The sequence below is a fragment of the Zootoca vivipara genome, chromosome 2 (genome assembly GCF_963506605.1).
Source record: "Zootoca vivipara chromosome 2, rZooViv1.1, whole genome shotgun sequence".
Lineage (NCBI taxonomy): Eukaryota > Metazoa > Chordata > Lepidosauria > Squamata > Lacertidae > Zootoca > Zootoca vivipara.
Genome location: NC_083277.1, coordinates 84308840 through 84328452, shown reverse-complemented (window position 1 = coordinate 84328452; position 19613 = coordinate 84308840). Strand labels below are relative to the sequence as shown.

General features: G+C 43.7%; 1 protein-coding gene across 14 annotated transcripts in view; it reads left to right on the top strand.

Annotated features, from left to right (window-relative positions):
• Window positions 1-19595, top strand: part of WIZ (WIZ zinc finger) — a 71333-nt gene extending 51738 nt beyond the window's left edge. For 13 of the 14 annotated variants that reach the window (XM_035104739.2, XM_035104738.2, XM_035104740.2 and 10 more), the window contains 8 exons: window positions 798-965; window positions 2353-2859; window positions 5572-6054; window positions 7591-8118; window positions 8866-9375; window positions 10052-10507; window positions 10960-11152; window positions 11420-19595. In XM_035104739.2, coding sequence (XP_034960630.1) covers window positions 798-965; window positions 2353-2859; window positions 5572-6054; window positions 7591-8118; window positions 8866-9375; window positions 10052-10507; window positions 10960-11152; window positions 11420-11576 — 3002 coding nt within the window. In that variant the 3' untranslated portion in view covers window positions 11577-19595. The remainder of the gene's footprint in view (window positions 1-797; window positions 966-2352; window positions 2860-5571; window positions 6055-7590; window positions 8119-8865; window positions 9376-10051; window positions 10508-10959; window positions 11153-11419) is intronic. The other variant, XM_060271780.1, reaches the window with a different exon arrangement.
• Window positions 19596-19613: the final 18 nt, after the last annotated feature.

Below are 19613 nucleotides of genomic sequence, written 5' to 3'. Positions count from 1 at the left end.
GACTCTCTGTAAAAATAGCTATTCCCAGGGTAAGAGTGTTTAGGATTGAGCCTTCAGAAATTCTCATCGTCTGTTTTGGGCTAAATGACTTTTTGTAATGCTACTGTAGTTCTTTTCACAGTACTGTATCTGTTGTTGGATCATAAGAGATTAGTTTAAACTTTGCTCCTTGTCGGAAACAGTTTTATATAATGTTACGTCACTGTCTTGCTCTGGCAAATCCCCCCCCCCTGTATTGAAAATATTTATACCCATTCTCTTTTGTTTGTAATTACTGGTTTCTTCATCAGTACAATTTCCCCCTGCATCTGTGCTGGGTTCTTGTGTGTATAACTACTGTAAATGCCACTCAGTGTGGTGCTTTGTCCTGCAACTGAAAAACCCTGTAACTAGAAAATAACTAATTGGTGGCTTAGCTGATGTGACTATTGTTATTGTATTAATCTAAGGAATTTGCTTAGCTCATCCAACAGACAGCGAGTAACCAATGTTTTCTGTCTTCTTATCTAGCAAGACAGACTTGTTTATTATAATCATGCCTTAAAATGCTAAAACTATTAAAGGCCATTAGTGCTGGTTCGTTTTTTAGTGAATTAGTTAAATTGTAATCCTAGACACACTTAATCCGGAAAAAAAGTCTCATTGAACTTTGCAAGACTTAATCATTTGCAGGAATTAATCATGTTTTGCTTTTCTTAACTGGCACTATGAGGCAAATGTAGCTTGTATGGTGCTTAATCTCTTTGCATTATTTATTTTCCAGTTCAAACCCCATATTCTCTTTTATATTTTGGTAGTTATGGCTTCTGAGGAAGAAGAAGAGATGGTCACTGCAGAGATGGGGTCACCACCCCTCCAGAAGAAAAGTTCTCTGGCTGGGTCATTAGACCATATACCTAACAGAATAGGAAGCTCACTCTCTCCTGAACCTTCTAGCAATAAGGCAGATTCCCAGGATTCCAAAAGTGAGTCTGTTGAGGTTGCTGCTGAGCCTTGTCTATGGTGTATGTGATGGTGACAGTCCCATTAGCTGGCTTTAATGCAGATCTGAACCCTTTGCTTACCACTTGTTTTATAGAGTGGTGTCACTGCTTATAATTTACACTGTCTCTTGGTGAAATAATTTGAAAGGTTTCATGACTAGCAAAAGTATTGTTCACATAAAAAATAGCAAAAAGAATTCAGTGTGTTTCATAAGTTTGCAATATTTGTGTTAAATACTGAGGGTTTAATAAAATGTTTCTTTTTCAATATGTGGCTAATACAGTATACAGTATTTTCTATTTTCTTTTGCTTTATGTAAAAGTACATTGTGAAGGACAGCAGTCAGCTTAACAAATAGCTAATTAATGAACCCTTGTGCAAATATGATCTACCAACATTATGTACCATTATTGATTTGGGGGTTGCGGTATTTTTCCCATTGCTTGTTACAGTGAACAGCCAAATAGCCATTTTGTGGTTTTTCTTCATTTTAAAGGAAATGTAGAATATATGCTGTGAGGGATCTTAACTTTCTGAGTTAATATTGTAATGCTCTTGAAACCAAGAAGAAACAAATATTTCTGATTTCAGCTTTAAAATGATCACAAGTAGCCACTTGGTATAAATATTATTTAAAGCATTTTTACCCAACTCTGTGGCTGAAAAGGCTCACAGCTTACAGTCTAAAAGACACAATACTAATGGAAAAATGAATGAGGAAGGAAGAGGAAAATGAGGAAATTCAGGCATCAATTCTTAAGGTTTCATTGTAGTTCTTATAATGACCAACTGGGATGGAAACAATTCAGGGAGAAGGTGGGTCTGATAAAGCTGGTCTCTCAGCAGACAATCAAATGGCCCTCCTATATTTACCTCTGCTGCAGTCTGATGGAATAGACTTCATTGTTTTTGACTGTATTTGGGTAGGAGAATCAGGCCGTGATACTTGAAATGTTACTGAAAATAAGAATTATAATGTTTTGTGAACAAGGAAACAAAAGGAGGTATTTATAGTGTGGCTTTCATCAACTTAGCATAAGGTGCATGTCACCAATTTTGTGTGAGAACACGGGTCAAAGTGATGGTTGCAGGGCGGACTAGTAGTTGTGATGCTGATTTTCGCAGAAGGAATTTGACCATCAAGCACCATTTTTTACTAAAGTTTAGTGAAGTCATCTGTTGCAAAATAGACTGAAAGAGCCAGTCTATTTAGCTAGTCCAATGCTAAACTGATGATATCTGGCTTGTTTATGGAGCGGGGTCCAAATCAAGATAACATGGTGTACGCTTGTGCTGTACTGACTGGTAGCAAAGGCAGTGTGGGGTTAAGCTTAACCTTGTCTCAATAAGTCACTCTCCTCTTTCCAGCACCAAACCTCACAACATGTGAGGTCTGTGGCATCTGCTTCGAGACCCGCAAGGGCTTGTCCAGCCATGCCCGTTCTCACTTACGTCAGCTCGGTGTGGCTGAGTCTGAGAGCAGCGGAGCCCCCATCGACTTGCTCTATGAACTGATGAAGCAGAAGGGCAAAGTGGACAGTGGCCCCATCTCTCCAAGTCTTAGCAAAAAATCTGCTTCTCCCAAAGAAGGGACTGCAGGGTCCTCACAGCCAACATTGCTGCCTCTCAACAAAGCTACGGAACGGCCGCAAGAGGCACCTATAAACAAAGCAATCAAATGCCCTCCAGGTTTCACCCCCAAGAATGTTGCCCAGCCAGGATCTCCCATACTCAAGAAAGTGACACCTGCTCTGCCTGGTTCTCCTCTGCCAAAGACCCCCGAAGACAAAAGCCCCAAGCTACCGCTGAGCCCTCTGCAGAGTTCTCCTAAAGCACAGTGGTCACAACCGGAGGAAGAAGGCCCCTTAAATCTAAGTGAGTCTGTTTGATGCTGATGCTGCTTGTGAACAGGAGAGCTGGCTTGCAGTTTGGTGCTGCAGGGAGCTCTTGTGTTTCACATTACCTTGTAGCGTGAACCAGTGTAGGGCTGCCCACCCCAAGGCACATTTTACATCTATTGGCTCTGCACAGGCTGCTTGCTGCATTCACACAGACGGCATCTTGTATACACCACAATAAAAGAAGGGCATAAAGGACTCCTGCAAAAGGGTCCCTTCCTATTTCTAGAACAATTGATGAACTTCACTGTGATCCTTTGGTGTTGTCCAGAAGGGTTTATTCCCTTCTCTAAGCTGTGTGAGCAGGAGTTTTAAAAAAATATTATTCTTAGGCACCTTTTCAGTAAATCTCTTTTCCCAAAAGTGGAAGTTTCCTCAACTGGCTCTTCCCCGAAACCCATCTCCAAGATGGTCAGTCATAATTATTTTATTCATTGGATGGGCCACAAAATTATTTTATTCATTGGATGTGTCCTTTTGATTTGTACCTGGAGATTTTTAAAGTCACTGGTGAAAGTAGGGATGTTTATCTCTTGAAGAGAGAGCAACTACTGTATAGAGACTATGTTTCTTTCCAAAGCCCTGAGTGAAACTCTTCTTAGAAGAAAAGACTGAGACACCCTCTGAGATCTTGTGCATAGCTGTTCATTTAAAACCAAAATACTTAGCAATCTTTCAGAATAAAGAGTGAGGAATTTAGTGCTCTCAGTACCTAATTAAAAGCAATTTCTGCTGCATCTGAGTCATTGCTTCCCCTGTTGTATATTATCTGTTTGCCCTTCTTCTCAGAGCCTATAGTAAGGCTTGTGGACTTGCAGCTGATGTTGGAGCTTGGAGACTTACATAATTTGTGCTTCTTTTGCGCTATCATATTCAAGGCTAGATCTCTTCAACTGTGTTTTCTATTAAAGCTGGCAGAAATGGCACAAGCCACCCAGTATCCCTGCTTCAGTCTTCTCTTGCATTGGTGGGAAATAACAGAAAATCAGCACTGCTTCTGCCATTTCAGTCCTTTTTAAAAGCCGTTTTGCAGCTGTTGCTGGTGAGGGAGTAGTGAGTTCTCACTTGGTGTGTTGAGGCAGAGGTAAGGAGAATCGTAAAGAGTGGGGAATTTTCTGCTGGGCTTGGCTCAAGGTACCAAGGCCAGTCAAGGCCAGTCCTATCTGGAGGTGGGGAAAGCAAACAATGCACAAGGTGTGTATTGTGGTATCTTCTATTGACCCAGCAGCAACAAAGTCTGCAGCATCAGTTGTAAGGAAGTGTTGGATGACATCCTGACCTGTCCACCCCACAACTGAGTTCCTGCTTCTTTCATCTGGGAACCTTCAATTTAAAAGCCCCTTTTCCAAGTCCCATTTGCCTTCTTCTCTAACTGCATTGTCATGGGCCGCAGATTCTTAACATAATATTATGGTGTCAGTTGAGCACTGGAGTCCTTAGATATGTTGCGATTCTTCCTCAAGCATACAATTGAAAAACAGTTGCTGAGAAAGTCAACACCATTTATACAGCTGCTTCCCATTCCCATTTTGAGGTGTAATCAATTCCTAAACATAACTCTTTGCCCCAGGCATTGATATTTTACCTGCATTTCATATTTTAGAAATTGCTGCGAGAACCTTTGCTTTTATTGTTCTTTGCTTTTAGGCTCTGCCTTGGCTGATATGATTTTGAACTGTGTTTCATCCGGTCAGTTGTATATGAAAGTGGAGGTTTATAACCAACAAACTTTGCAGTTTTCTAGATACTTTACATGACTTCTTTGAACATTCCTGGGAATTTGAATTTGCTTGTGACGGAAATTGGCATAAATCTGCATGCACTAAAATAAACTCTTAAAGTGGCAGTTCTGCCCTCATTGAGTAATAACAGCTGTCAATTCTGGGTTCAACCCATTTCTTCCTAATGACTTATACCACATGCTGCTAGACTACGTAAGAGTCATAGCACTGAAAACGTCACTGCTGTCCATCTTTATTTTGAAATCAAATGCAAAGCTTAATAGTGGATCGAAGAAGCCTCATGGACCTTACAGGCATGAGAAACAATTACAGTTTGGAAAGTGTTGTTGTGCCATTGTTGGGGATAACCATTTACATTAAGATTCTTCAGTCTGAAGGATTGAAATGCTAGGCAAAAATGCAAATGCTTTGGACCTCTTAAATTGACGGTTTAATTTTTTAAGTCACTCTTTCTGTTTGCCACATTGCTTTTCCAGCATGAACCCGGCTGGCAGCTTGAAGCTTTGCTCAGTCTGGGACTAGGGCTGTCTGACACACTGCAGTTTTTGACATTGCCGTTTTCAAAAGTTACTGGTGTCTGAAATGCCTGGTGGTTTAAGCTGAAATGGAAAAGGCTTGAGCATCATGTTTTCAGGAAAGAGAATATTTGAAAACTTGACCTGGGCCACTAAAAGGAAATCTGGTTAAATGCAAGTCTTCTGAGAGAATTTCTGCTTAACTGTTAAGCCAGCATCAGTGGGTACAGGTGAATAACTTGGCTTTCCTTTAGGGCTGCTTGCTAAATCCTACTAGGAAACCACTTTACCATTTCTGGAGTAAGAAATGGGGCCTTTAGAACAAAAAACAAAAAAAAAGGAAGAAGGTCATTTTCAGGTTGTAACGGGTACTTGAGACACATCACTTGTGTGATCGTATCTATTGTGATCAATGTGTTCTTTTTTCCGCAGCTGTAGATAGTGACTCGGGCAGAGAAATTGACTGCCAGTTATGTGGTGCCTGGTTTGAAACCAGAAAAGGGCTGTCGAGTCACGCTAGAGCCCACCTGAGACACCTGGGAGTGAGCGATCCAGATGCTAAAGGATCTCCTATTGATGTTTTAAATGATCTCATCAAAAGCGAAGACTTCAAAGGCCTCCCTCCCTCTCTCCTCCATAGTGAGAGAGAAACATTAGGGGAGACTGGGAGCTCTGATGGACCCAGCCCAAAGAGCACAGCTACAGCAGCGCCTGCCACAGGCATGAAACAAGCACACGCACCAAGGCCTTTGGGCAAACAGCCATCTGTACTCTCACCTCACTCCCCTCCGCCATCCAAGAAGTTGAAGCCACATGGCCACAGGCTGTCAGCTGCGGCCAGCCTGCAAAGGAAACAGGGTCTTTCTTCCAGTGCGTATTGGGCAGCAGATGCTGAGATGGCTCCACTCAATCTCTGTAGGTTCTATCAGCACTGCCTCCTGTCCCCTCCTCTTCCTCTCCCCCTTCCTAGTCTTGTTTATGTGACATGGAGCTGTACGCTTAGAAATCCAGGCCCCTTGCCATTTTCCTGCCACCATGTCCAATAAGCAGCAAAGGGTTGGGGAAGCAAGCATTTTGGCCCACATGCTTTTCTTGCAAAGCTTTTTCTGAAATGTATAATGCAGCTTTCCCAGCTGGCCTGTGCGTGTGCTGAAGTTAACTCTTCCCTGTCCGGGTATTTTCTCCACGGTTATATCTTGCTCCAAATGGATGGCATCTCCCTGTCCCAGATAGGAGAAGGCTATATGGTTGCTCTTCAATTAAGGGTATCACAAGACAAGCGTGGATTCAATCTGATCTGCTGCAGATGGAAGGGGAATTAATTAAACATTTTGAAGGGAAGAGTGTGCAATTTTACATAGCCTGAGCCCTTTTGTGGCCATTGGTTTGAAATTGACTGCTGAATTTTTTACAGCACTCATTGGCTTTGTTTAGTGTCAGCAAAATGCTCAGTACTGATGTGTTTCTCCATGGCATTTAATGTCTTAGCAGTTACAGAGCAAGGAAGAAGATTGCATCTGCCATTTACAATTTTACCAGGGCTTTAAAGTGGCACTGTGACCCATTTCAGAGATGGAGGTGACAACTGCCTCAAGGTGGTGGGATTCCAGCTATTTCCCTCCCTCAGTGCAGGGAGAGTAGATGAGACCAAAGTGTGATCTGCATACTGCTGGCTTTAAAGCTGTTAAATAGCCAGGGACACCCCATATTGAATGGTGTGTTTCACCCCTTTGCACTAGCTGTCCTGCATTACCTAAAGGAGGCTGCATGGCTCAAGCTTACGGTGGCAAATACAGAGCACTTGGTGGTTCTTCCCCTGACCCACATTGGGAAATGAGTCTTCCCTTTCTCCCTGACAGGGAGAATTAAGGCATTGAATTCTGGGATGGGAAAGGGTATTCAGCATTTCTCATTGTGGGATTTCCTATTCAGCTGTACAGCAAATGTACTTTCATCCAGACGGGTGGCCCTTCGTTTTGAAGGAGACAGTGGGATCATGGAGAAGAAACTGGCCTTCATGCCTGGTTCCTTGCACACACATGATCATCTTCCTTTGAAAGCTTGATCAGGGTGCGAAGGAAAGCACACAGCTTCTGGTATACCTCCTTGTTAATCTCATGACATAGGACCAGCCATTCTCAGCATTTTTTTATAATTTGGCAGCACCTGCTCTTCACTGTCTCCTGTCATGTATCCAGTGTCCCCTGCTCTGACCACATCCTACCCCAGCTTTCATGCTTCACAGGAATTGTTGGTGGTTTATTTTTTTATTTGGCCAATCTTGTTACGGTATCAGCTTTGTCTTGTGTGAAATCCTTGTGCTTTGTGCCTGCTTCATACTGCCTTGTAAGGGAGTAACCTAGTTGGTGTCCACGTCACATCCTGCTCCCTGCCCAATCCTTTTTTTCAGCCTCTGTAATAGTCTGTCTCTCCTCTCCTCTTTCTCTTCAGCCTCTGGAGCAGAACCTGTGCGGGATATCAGGTGTGAGTTCTGCGGTGAATATTTTGAGAACCGGAAAGGGCTCTCCAGCCATGCCAGGTCGCACCTTCGTCAGATGGGGGTAACTGAGTGGTATGTGAATGGCTCTCCCATCGACACCCTCCGAGAAATCCTAAAAAGGCGAGCTCAGCCTCGGACCAGTACCTCCAACTCCCCAGCACAGGGTCAGAAATCACTTGCTCCATCTGTTCTTGGGGGCTCCCTGGAGTCACGCGGTCCAGGGGAGAGCCATGTGCCTCCCATGCCTAAGAAGTCACAGCAGCCAGGGAGCCCTTTGGGGCACTCTCCTACCTCTTCTCCCCCAACTGCTAGAAAAATCTTCCCTGGGCTTTCTTCTCCCTCTTTGCACAAGAAACTGAAACAAGATCAGCTGCGTATGGAAATCAAGCGGGAAATGATGTCTGGGGGACTTCATAATGATTCACATCTATCTGATAGAGCTTGGTCACCACGGGAGGAGATGTCCCCACTCAATCTCTGTAAGTGTTAGCAACAGGGGCTGTATGCATAAGCCTTTGGTGATGGGCAAAAATGCATGTTAGAATGGGTGTGAAAGTGAAGAATTGGGAATTAGGGCTACATGATTTTTTTCTCTCAGTAAACAGGGTGCTGCTGCCTAATAATCAAGATCTCAGATAGCATCAGCTTTATGCTCATGCATTCCTGCACTGGAGGTTCTGAGAGCTTGTGACCATGTTGTATGGATTCCTTGTAAGATTGTTATTAGCAATTGGTGCCTTAGTACAGTGAGAAACTTTCTGTGTTTCCTGATTGGCAAAATAAATGCAAATATTCAGATACTCCTGTCTCCAAATGTGCAGTCACTCTAGACCAGGCACCCCCAAACTTTGGCCCTCCAGATGTTTTGGACTACAATTCCCATTTTCCCCGACCACTGGTCCTGTTAGCTAGGGATCATGGGAGTTGTAGGCCAAAACATCTGGAGGGCCGCAGTTTGGGGATGCCTGCTCTAGACCTAGCAGAGTGTTGAGAAGCATGCTAGCTTCAGGCGTGGAAGACCCAGACCTGGAACCTGTTCAGCCCTTAAATGATATGGATGGCTTATCAGATATAAGTGAGATAAGTAGTTCATTTTGTGTGTGTGTGTGTGTGTTTTGAAAAGCACTGCAGAAATAAATAAGGTTGTGAGAGGTGCATGACTGGTTGCTAATTACTTGCCTTTGAGTGTAAAGCATTCTCTGTGCATTTTTATTTGTCTTTTGCAGCCTCTCGTGCTGACCCCGTGCGGGATATTCGGTGTGAGTTTTGTGGTGAGTTTTTTGAGAACCGGAAGGGGCTCTCCAGCCATGCCAGATCTCACTTGCGCCAGATGGGAGTAACTGAATGGTCAGTCAATGGCTCCCCCATCGACACGCTACGAGAAATCATAAAGAAAAAGAACAAGCCGTGCTTGATAAAGAAAGAGCCAAGCACAATGAGCATTGAGCTTCCACAGCCCATGGGGGAGGATGGAGCTGATCCTAAATCCCCTGGGAAAATGCTGCAACCCATGGCTTTGTCCCCACTGGGCGGGAGGACTGGGAAACCACACCTTGGTCGGGAGGTTAGTCTATCACCACTCAAGTCACCAGAGGGCTTCTTGGCACCACTCTCCACTAAGCGCCCACTGCCAGATGAGCGGCTGAGCGGCCACAGTGAATTGAAGCAGAAAACCTACATCCAGACGGAATTGCCATTCAAAGCCAAGCATGTGCACGACAAGCCCACTCATACATGTAAGTGCAACCCCAGAATGGGGGAAGGGATAAGGTTGGGATCCTGAAAAACCTTGGTATTCTATTTCAAGGCCTTCCCTTATGAAATTGAGTTTCTTTCAGGCTTGTTGAGAGTGGGAGGGTAGATGCAACAGTGTACATATGGACCTCATATAAAAGGTATTCCACTACAGCCTTTTGAGGCAAGGCAGTGTCCTGATAGGTAGGGGTTTTTTTAAAACATGTAGTGGGCTTAGAGTTAGCCAACAACCCTGGTGTGGTACGTTGTCTCTTCTCCTTCCCTTGTATCAGCTAGCCTTTATGCATCCTCTGGCTGGTAGAGTTATTTCATTATCTTTGGGGGTTCAAACATTGGGCAAATCAGTAATTGGTGTAAACTTTCATGTCTTCAGCCGTAGGGCCAAAGTGGGCAAAGGTATGCAACTTGCCTATTTATGGGCAAATGATTCTGGGGTTTGGTTTACTTGACTTGTGGGCTACAGGTGATGGCACTGCTTAGGAGTTTCAAAGTGGGCTTTTCGGGCTGTTGGTATTGATCCCTGGGGATCCTTTGTGGGGAAATAAGAGTAGTGCCATGGAGCAAATAAGTCCTGGTGCTCCACACTTGAACTGTTACTGCTTAAGTCCTTTACTGAAGGTTTTGCTCAGTCTAGCTCCCTGCCATTTCTGCTCCCAGCCACCGAAGCCTGCTGTGAACTGTGTGGCCTCTACTTTGAGAACCGCAAGGCACTGGCCAGCCATGCTCGCGCACACCTCAGGCAGTTTGGAGTGACTGAATGGTGTGTGAACGGCTCCCCAATCGAGACTTTGAGTGAGTGGATCAAGCATCGTCCCCAGAAAGCCGGAGCCTATCGCAGCTACATCCAAGGTGGGCGGCCCTTCACCAAAAAGTTCCGCAATGCATCTCACGTGCGCGACAACGATGCTTCCGGGAAGAGGGCTCCTCTGAGCCTGCAGGCAGGCAGCCCTCCACTGGCGAACAGAAACCTCGGTGGGGAGATAGTGCCCAGTGAGCCTAGCAAAGCTGTGGATGGTGGCAGTGGCAGTGGCCTCAATGGTGGTGATCGACCTGCAGTCACGTCACCTCTGTCGCTGGTAAAGATGGAGGAGCATCAGCAGCATAACATAAACAGTGAGTCATTTCTCCCAGATTTTCAACACAGGGCCCATCTGGGTACAAGGCTTTCTGGTCAGTCGGGAGGCCTTCTTGAGGAGGCAGCTGTATCTTCCTGGGGGTAGGAGTGGTAGCAGTGAATGTTCAGGCACCCATCTAATTTTTCAGTGTTCCCAAATTACTCATTGGCCCCAATGCTTTGGGTAGCTTCAGCTAAGGGCCTCAGAGGAATTCCTCAACAGACTGGCATGTAAAGATCTTAGTCACGGGGAGATGCACAACATGACAATGCCGTTCCTGTAGCTTCCCCACTCTCCTGCATGACTTCTAGACTTTCTCCTGCCCCACCTTTCTTTTCTTCATAAAAATGTTTTCACAAAGTTCCTTTTTCATTCCAAATACATCACAGCCAATGCTGTTGGCTATATCCCAGCATCCTTTCCGAAACAAATTCCCCCCCTGTTCACTAGAGTTTGAACGAAGGCAGGCCAAGCCCGTTGAGGCTCCTCCACCTCGAGAAGAGGAGATTGCTGATCTGCAGCAGAAGGTTGAAGATGTCCGCCAGCCACCTCCCAGAGTGAGACCTGTGCCCTCCTTGGTTCCTAGGCCACCACAGACCTCCTTGGTAAAGTTTGTGGGCAACATCTACACGCTGAAGTGCAGGTTTGTGCCATTGTTCCATTTTGCTAATCCCTTTTTCTGCAGGGAAATTTGAATGGCTTTATAGTGTGGGCAGTTTGCTCTTAAACCTATTATAGGCAACAATCTTCTTGTACCAGGCCTTTTGGAGGCAGGGCAAGAGATGGGCAGGCAACCTCAATTCCCACACACCCTTTCCCGCATTCTACTTTTAGAGGGTTTTCCTATGCGTTTTGAGATAAGCAAATCTTCAGCTTGGTTCAAATAGACTTTTGTGTTCTCTTTGTGCAGGTTCTGCGAAGTGGAGTTCCAGGGGCCCCTCTCCATCCAAGAGGAGTGGGTGCGGCACCTCCAGCGCCACATCTTGGAGACTAACTTCTCCAAGGCTGATGCTTTGCGAAGTGGGACCGATGTGCCTGCGGAACCACCTGTAGCTGAGGCCCAGTAGCAAAGTTCTTAGGAAGCACCAGCATTCCAGAGTTTCTCTCTTACCTTTCCAGATGAACAAGATTAATGGTTATCAGAATGGGGGTGAAAGCAGTATTTGACACACACCCCCTGTGCTCCACAGCTTTGCCCGCCTGTAGACTTAACTTGGATTTTGGGTGGGGCAGAGAGTTCGCGGGAACAGTCCCAAAGTTTGAGCACTAAATTAATGATGCTGTTTTTAATGGAGATGCTCCTTATTGATGGAAGTGGTATTCCAAACTGGAGCTCGCTTTTATCTGCACAAAAGTAAAACGGAAATTTCCTTGTCCTTCCAGTGAATGCAGGTTTCTCCAAAGACACACACTTGTTACAGGGAGGAAACATGGACTTGCTCTGTTGCAGTTCAGGCTGTGAGAGATGTGATGGTGAGAATTGTGAATATGAGGTTCTAGTGAAAGTTGTGAACATGAGGATTTGTTTGAGGTCAGACACAAGCAAGTTGGGAGGGTAGACACAGAGCACTTTGTTCTGTGGGGAAAGCTGTTGATTCTGTATGTGACTCTAGAGTTAATGTATGTTTGACTCCTTAGGTGACAAGTCCTTAGTTTCTGTAGATGTTGGATCCTGTTGTGCATGTTCACATTCCCTAACTGCGTAATGGAGGGTCTCAGTCCCACCTGCATTGAAGGGGAAATCATGGACTCTTTGACCCATATACATTTCCCCTTTCCATAAGTTCCCAATGTCACTTGGTCATCCCCATCTGTTTCATGTGGGACCCTGTAGGGAATTCAGCTCTGCCACGTTATGGCAAGGAGATTTTGGCAAAGGAATATGGATTTTTCCTGTCTTTAGCCTTGGGCTGAAGAATGGGTAATGATGTCCCATAGATAACCTCTGCCTGAAATCAGGGATGACATTTCCTTCTGGACAAGCAAGTCCTTTCCAAGGGTATCTGAAGAGTTTGGACTTCTTGCGGGTGGAGGGCCTCTATGTTTCTTCTTTTTAGCAAGCACTTGGTGCAGTTCCCAAACCAGCAACAGTAGGTCCTACTGGAATTTCTGCTTTCCTGTTATTTCTCACTGTTGCTGTCCTCGTCTCTCTTCATAGAACCTCAACTTTTTAAACTCTAGTTTTGTGTAGAAATAACAAGCATTCATTTTTATTTGGATCCCAGGCTGAGCAGAGTCTGGAGGCAAATTACCTTTTAACTTTTTCAATGGGCATATTCTGGTTATTACTGTACCTAGGAATATGTATATTAGATTAAACCTGTTCTGGAAACAAAAGGAGAATCCTGAGTGTTGTGCTTTTCTGGTTGTGTACTTACGTGGAAGGTGGAGAATGTGTTGTGGTTTCTATAGAGAGGTGTCCCAAGCGCTGCCAGTGGATGTGGAAGCTGTTTCTTGGAGAAACCTTAGGCTCTATCACCCCAGGATAAACTGAAACTAGCAGACTCACTGTCTTGGTAAGATGTACTGTAAAAGTGTATTGGTGAAAGATAAGCTTTTTAAAAAATTGCTTTAATTTCCCCTATGTTGAATGTATTTCCCACATCTCACCACGTCTCTGGCAATACAGTCTGAGCCCCAACCCATACAGGACTTACGTAGAACAGATACTGAAATCCTTATATCAAAGTGTGTCACCACTGTTGCAGGCGCCTATTCTGCCATGTACAACTTCTTCCTCTGTTTCTGATTTTTAAAACAATTTCTTTTTATATGCTTTGGTCTCCCATAGCAGGCTGAGCAGCAGTCATATTATGAAACCAAAGTCACAACTCTTAAGTTTTTTTTATTCAGCACCTATAATACAGAAGAATGTCCCAGCGTAAGACAGGATAACAGCATCACCATATGTCGCACTGGGTTCCTCTTAGACCAAAGCAGGGTTTTAAACCTTGATTTCAGTCCAGGTATTCAGTATGTAAAGGTATTCCTCACCATATCTAACTGGGCCAGTTTCCAGAGCAGGGACTAGTATGACAATATAGTTCCAAATATTATATAACTCCCTGTGCTAAGAGTTGCCTTCCCAAAACTGTGTGTGAAGGGTGTTACTACACCTGTCACTACTTTAAATTAAGGGGTAGCAATAGCACCATAGCTTTCCAGCTTCATTCTGACTGTCCTGAAAAATGGAAGGAGAAGTGGGTAGCACAGTGTGCCTTGCATGCAACCATCCCTATTGCTTTCTTTTAATCAAAGGCCATGAAGGATGCATGCATGGTTGATTCTGCCTTGTTTCCATTCCCTCTCCCATTCAAGTTGTGTTCTTCATTATCATATCTGATTGAAAAGTATTCCATGATAGTGGTAGCAGGGAAATGCTGCTTGACAACTTCCATGTGCCAGACACTATCTATGTTCCCCCTGTCTATTAACTACCAGGAAAGCATTACACTTCTGCTCTTCTTTGTACAGTGGCTTTCGCTTCTAAGTGCATTAAAGGCAACTGAAAGCCTCTAGCTTAAATAATTGGCTGCTTGATTCAAATCAATATCCAGCTCTCCCTTAACCCCTTTGGATTGTCAGGACAGAGTGCTGCAGTGACCTTAGTCACCTCAACAGACAAATTCGCTTCTAAGGCAGTCTACTGACTGCTTCCATTAGCCATCTTGTCTCCTGACCAGGCTGCGTAGTACACCTGTATCCTCCACCCCCTCCTGATCTGAGATACCGTCCCTCCTGCATACAACTCCTGATCTTAAACATTGTGAAATTTATTCAGAGTTCCCTTTATGATTGGACCCTTGGTGTGTTAAGTTCATGTCTCATCTCAAGTTACTTAGCCTTCCTTAAAGTTCTTCATTGTCATTCGCTTCCCAACTCTGAGCCTTACCTTCAGCATTGTAGCCTCAGGCCTCCCTGTTCCTCAGATTCCTTGTATCTTGGGACTTCTGCTACCACCTGTCTCCAAGAGAGGTTCTACTCTCCTCCAAACTGACAACATTCCCCTTCCTCACAGAAGTAGCAATGCTAGCTGTTTGGTTCCTTGAACAACTGGAATTGTATGCCGCCAATCAACCCAACCAATCAATGCCAGAGGTTTCACTGCCTAAAGCACAATATAATCAGTTTGGTTAAACAGTTGCAGTTTTTTAAATCTACTGATAGGTTCCCCAGTAAATTGGTTAGCAGACTGTGAGGGGGAAAGTGATACAGTACTTTTAATAATTTGCTTAGAACTGCAGGCAGCAAGCACCATTTTATAAGAAGCATTCTCCATTATGACCAGAAAGAATGCTGTTTTTAAGATGTTTGATATCATGTATGTGTGCATCATCTTTAAAACAAAGCATGTCTTTTGCTTCAGGGATATTGTTTTTACAAATATGCAAATTTTCATTACTTGATTTAATCAAGTAAAACTTGTATAGCCAATTAAAGGTAAAGGGACCCCTGACCATTAGGTCCAGTTGCGGACGACTCTGGGGTTGTGGCACTCATCTCATTCTATAGGCCGAGGGAGCCAGCGTAGACAGCTTCCAGGTCATGTGGCCAGCATGACTAAGCCGCTTGTGGTGAACCAGAGCAATGCACGGAAACACCGTTTACCTTCCCACCGGAAGGTATCTACTTGCCTATTTATCTACTTGCACTTTTTGGCGTGCTTTCGAACTGCTAGGTTGGCAGGAGCTGGGACCGAACAATGAGAGTTCACCCCATTGCGGGGATTCGAACCGCCAACCTTCTGATCGGCAAGCTCTAGGCTCTGGTTCAACCCACAGCACTACCCATGTCCCTGTATAGCCAATTAGTTTACATTTATTTAATTGGGTTGCATTTGCAACTTTGGAATCTTTCGAATTGATTCCTCCCTTTTGCCAGTCATAGCTGCCAGGTTTTCCCTTTTCTCGCGAGGAAGCCTATTCAGCATAAGGGAAAATCCCTTTAAAAAAGGGATAACTTGGCAGCTATGTTGCCAGTACTCTTGATATTCTTTTTTTGGAGTTGAGCCAACTACGTGTTCCTTTGAAAGGGCCTGCCTCACTAATAAAGTTTGATGTTCCAGTAGGAAAAGATCTTATTCCTGTTAGAGGGTGGGTGGTTTTTTTTGGTAATTATTATACAAGCTGCCCTTTATTATGTTTGCTCCAAGAGGCATTGCATTCAACCTTTTATCAAATTATCTGTAGATGGGAATAAAACTCTTGAATTCCTTATCTTAAAGGGGCAAAGCCCATGAATTATGCATATATAAATAGCTGAGAAGAGAGATCACAGGGAAATATGGAATTTTCCGTGAGACAGTTCAGGACCACAATTTTTTCTGAAAAGGCTGTCTGCGCTACTTACAGGGGGGGGGGGGCACAGAAGTTACAGCCTTATGTTTGTTTAGCCAGGGAGCATTATGCTCATTCAGTCCTTGCAATCAGATACTGATATAGCCTGTTTCAGACCATTTCCAATGGGCCTTTAATAACAATTTCACCCTCAATTGCACCATAAAATGTTGGTCATGATGTTTCCAATTTCTTCAATTTTCAAACAAAGGAACAATAATAGGAAACTGACCATCTAGCTCAGTAGTGTTTTCTACAAGGAGAAACTTGGAACCTTTTGCAGGCAAAACAGATGTTCTACCACAAGCTAACTTTGTGATACAAATGTGTTTTTTCTCATCTTGTTAAATGAAGTAAAAACAAGGGTGTTAACTGAGGTAGAGTCGTATGTACCAGTTCATGCGACATTGTGCCACGGTAGGAGACAATGTTAATATCACACTCTAGCAACTTACATGATTAACTATACTTGGAAATCAAACTCCTTAATGAGTCTATGAGAAGGTTTTGGTTTTTTTTGCTAAGGCTTGTACTTTATTAGAAATCTGAGAATATCCCTTCCCAAATGTCCTGATGGAGATAAAGATCTTCAATGAGCCCTTAGCTTAAGATAAGATAAAGATCTTCAATGAGCCCTTAGCTTAGCCCTCTTCAACACTAAAGGACCCACATACTAGAAGATACTAAAAGATTCACAATAGCACTAGAGAACTAAGTATGGCTTACAGTGCATAGCAAGCTACTGTACAGTGGTACCTCGGTTTATGAATGTAATCCGTTCCTGAAGTCCATTCTTAAACTGAGGCGTGCTTTTCCTAATGAGGCCTCCTACTGCCAGCTCTGTTCTTCTTTGGGTGCAGGAAATTTCATCAAGGATGCCAGACTTCTGGAACAGTAGAGTACTTCACCTGGGAGAAAAATTCCTTGTAGGCTGAAGCTAGAGGCTCGTAGACACAATACTGTACAAATTTCTGCCATAATCTACATTAATGGAATAAAAGATATACGTAAACCAAGGGACAAGGAATGACTTGCTTTGTCTACTCCCCTGGAGTCAGGACATTATGGCATTTGCAGCAGCTCTGAGACCCTGCAGGAGAAAGATGAAACAAACCTATGTTCATACTAATGGAGCCACGAGTGGGAGATCTTGCAATAGCTTAAACATAGGCCAATTTGCTTTTAAAGCGTTATGAATTACTATTTTATTCACCACACCAAGGACAATATAAGTGTTGAGTGAATGAAATAGTTTCAAACAATTTAAGGCTATGCATGAATTTGTTAGTTCACTGTTGATACTTGGCTGTACAGAAGAGGATGAAGTTGGGTTTTGTAGAAAAGAGTTGAAATTGGCACAGTTGAAAAGAGTTGAAATTGGCACAGCCTACTAAGATACAAGGTATAGGTGCTAGCATGCATGATTAGAATTGTGTTCCAGCAGTGGTGCCAATCTAGTAATGTGAAACAATTATCAGAGTCTAGGCCGAAAGGATTAAAGTCAGGAAATCGGCCCTCAGAGGAAGCCGCAAGTAGACTGATAATGTAAGTAAAGCAGGATTTCGTTTAGAAACAAAATACCAGTATCAGAGAGATTGCTTCATACTATGGCTCAAGCCTAGAGCATACTCAGAAGTTTAGGATAATAAGCAGGGCATCCAACAGTTCAAATCATGCCATGCCAACTAATGGATTCTTGGAAAGTCATGATCTAGAGTGTGTTACTTACCCAGGGTTGCTTAATAGTGCCTACCAAAGTGCCTTTGCTATGAGTATTGGCATCATATGGTAGATGTTTGATTCTTGCTCTCAGCGTTATTCTATATGTGCAAGCTCGTATGAATGACAGACATTGGTAAAAATCTATCATCTTTTCAATTTGTCCTGTAAGCAGAATAACAATTTATTTTTGCCTGTGGCAACATTCATAAATCAAATTGTGTCATCAAGCAGTTATCCACTTTTTAGTTTAATCTTTTGTCAGTTCCTCTATTCTGACCTTCTGGTGTCCAATTTTTGAGTTCATGAAGCAAACCTAGTAACTATATTTTGAATGTCTAATCCAAGAAGCTGAGATGGTTCCAGTACTAGCTATGAAGCACCAAGCATTTTCAAAATCACCATTTTCAAATACGGTGGCAAAAAAGAACCCTCTCTGGTGTAGCTAAGTCCATAGCAATTTAGCTTTAGATGTTTATTAGCAATTGGAAATCCAGCTGTTACGCAAATATTACTTTTAATTATCAAATATTTATGGGTTAGAATCATAGTGGTAGAGGAGTCCATCTCTCTGTTCTTCATATTTCTCTGAAAATTAAAAGACACTTTGCCAAGGGCTTATGTTCAAGATAAAGTACAGTACCGATTGACTAGGTGTTGGTTCTTACTCAGAATAATCAGACATGGTGTAATATATACATGATCAAAGGTGATAAGTGTTCAAAACACTTGGTTTCAGTAATGTGGTAATCTTGCAACATAGGCTAATATTCATATATTACAACTGTAGCTCTGAGGTGAAGCAAGAGCCAAGGAGTGAATTCATGGCTGAGGTGACAAACAACTGTGATCTGGCAGCTTGCCGCTCACCACTTCAGGCAACTCACTTTCCATTTGAATCCTGTTCAAACCAGAATCTATTTTCAAATGTTTTCTCTTCTAGAAAAGAATACTGCATTGCAGCAACCATAACTTAAAAGTGTAATGGGATGGTGGCAAGAGGACTTTTACCTAACCTCTGATACCATCCTTCATGGAAGAAACTGCCCAAGCATTGTCTATATTCAAGGTGTTTGGTATTCTGAACCTCATCAGTGAAGAAGCACCAGCTTCCACGCTGGGGGGCATTGGTTTGCATAGCTCTGTATTTTTACCACCTTTTCAGCAACTTTAGCCCTGCCTTCAAAGTTCACATCCCCTGTTAGTGTATGTCAGTTAAGTCCAGTTTGATACGATGTAAGTGGTTGCACTGGCTCCACCAGTTGCATTGGTGAGCTGTCAAATCATCATTATTATTAAGTTTGTGCGTGGGTGAGAGAGAAATCTGACCTGATCTTTCTTTCTTTCTATTTACCGGTAGAAGAATCCGTTTATGTACTCGATTGTACATTGATGTTTTTCATTGAGAGGTGCTCAATTGCTACATCAAACTTTAAATTTGGGGAAGCAGGCTACACCATGGTGTTGTGCCCCCCCCCGCTCTGTCCCCCTCATAAGGGACACACCGCCATAGCAGTTCAGGCAACCGACACTCGTGCTGTCCTGCCCCCTCGGTATTTTAATTCTGATGCCGCAGCTTGAAGACGTGGGGAGGGGAGACACTATTCATAACAAGGCCCTGTAAAATGGCAGTCGTTGTGCCTCCTGAGCTTCCGTAGCCCGTCAGATTCGGAAGAAGTTGAATTCCTTCCAGTTTACAGTACAGTATCTCGTTGATTATTCCCCCGTCCTCAGTCCACCTCCCTCCCCCGCGAGATAGAGACGAACTAAGCTTCTCTCTTTCTGACCAATAGGAGCAGCTGGTTGGTCCCGCCTCCTGAAAGGTGCGCAACAAGAGAAAGTGGACGCGCTGCATACTTGGGGACAATGAGTACAAATTAGTGCCCGCCGTTGCACCGCTCCTCATGAGTGATAACCGCTTAGACCCAATGACCTCTTGGAAATCTCTAGCCGGTGCTGTTATTCGCTGACGGAACATGATTGGCACTTGCAATTGCCTTATAGCTTAACCGAAGTGGTTCTGATCGATGCCTCCCGCCTCTAATGAAA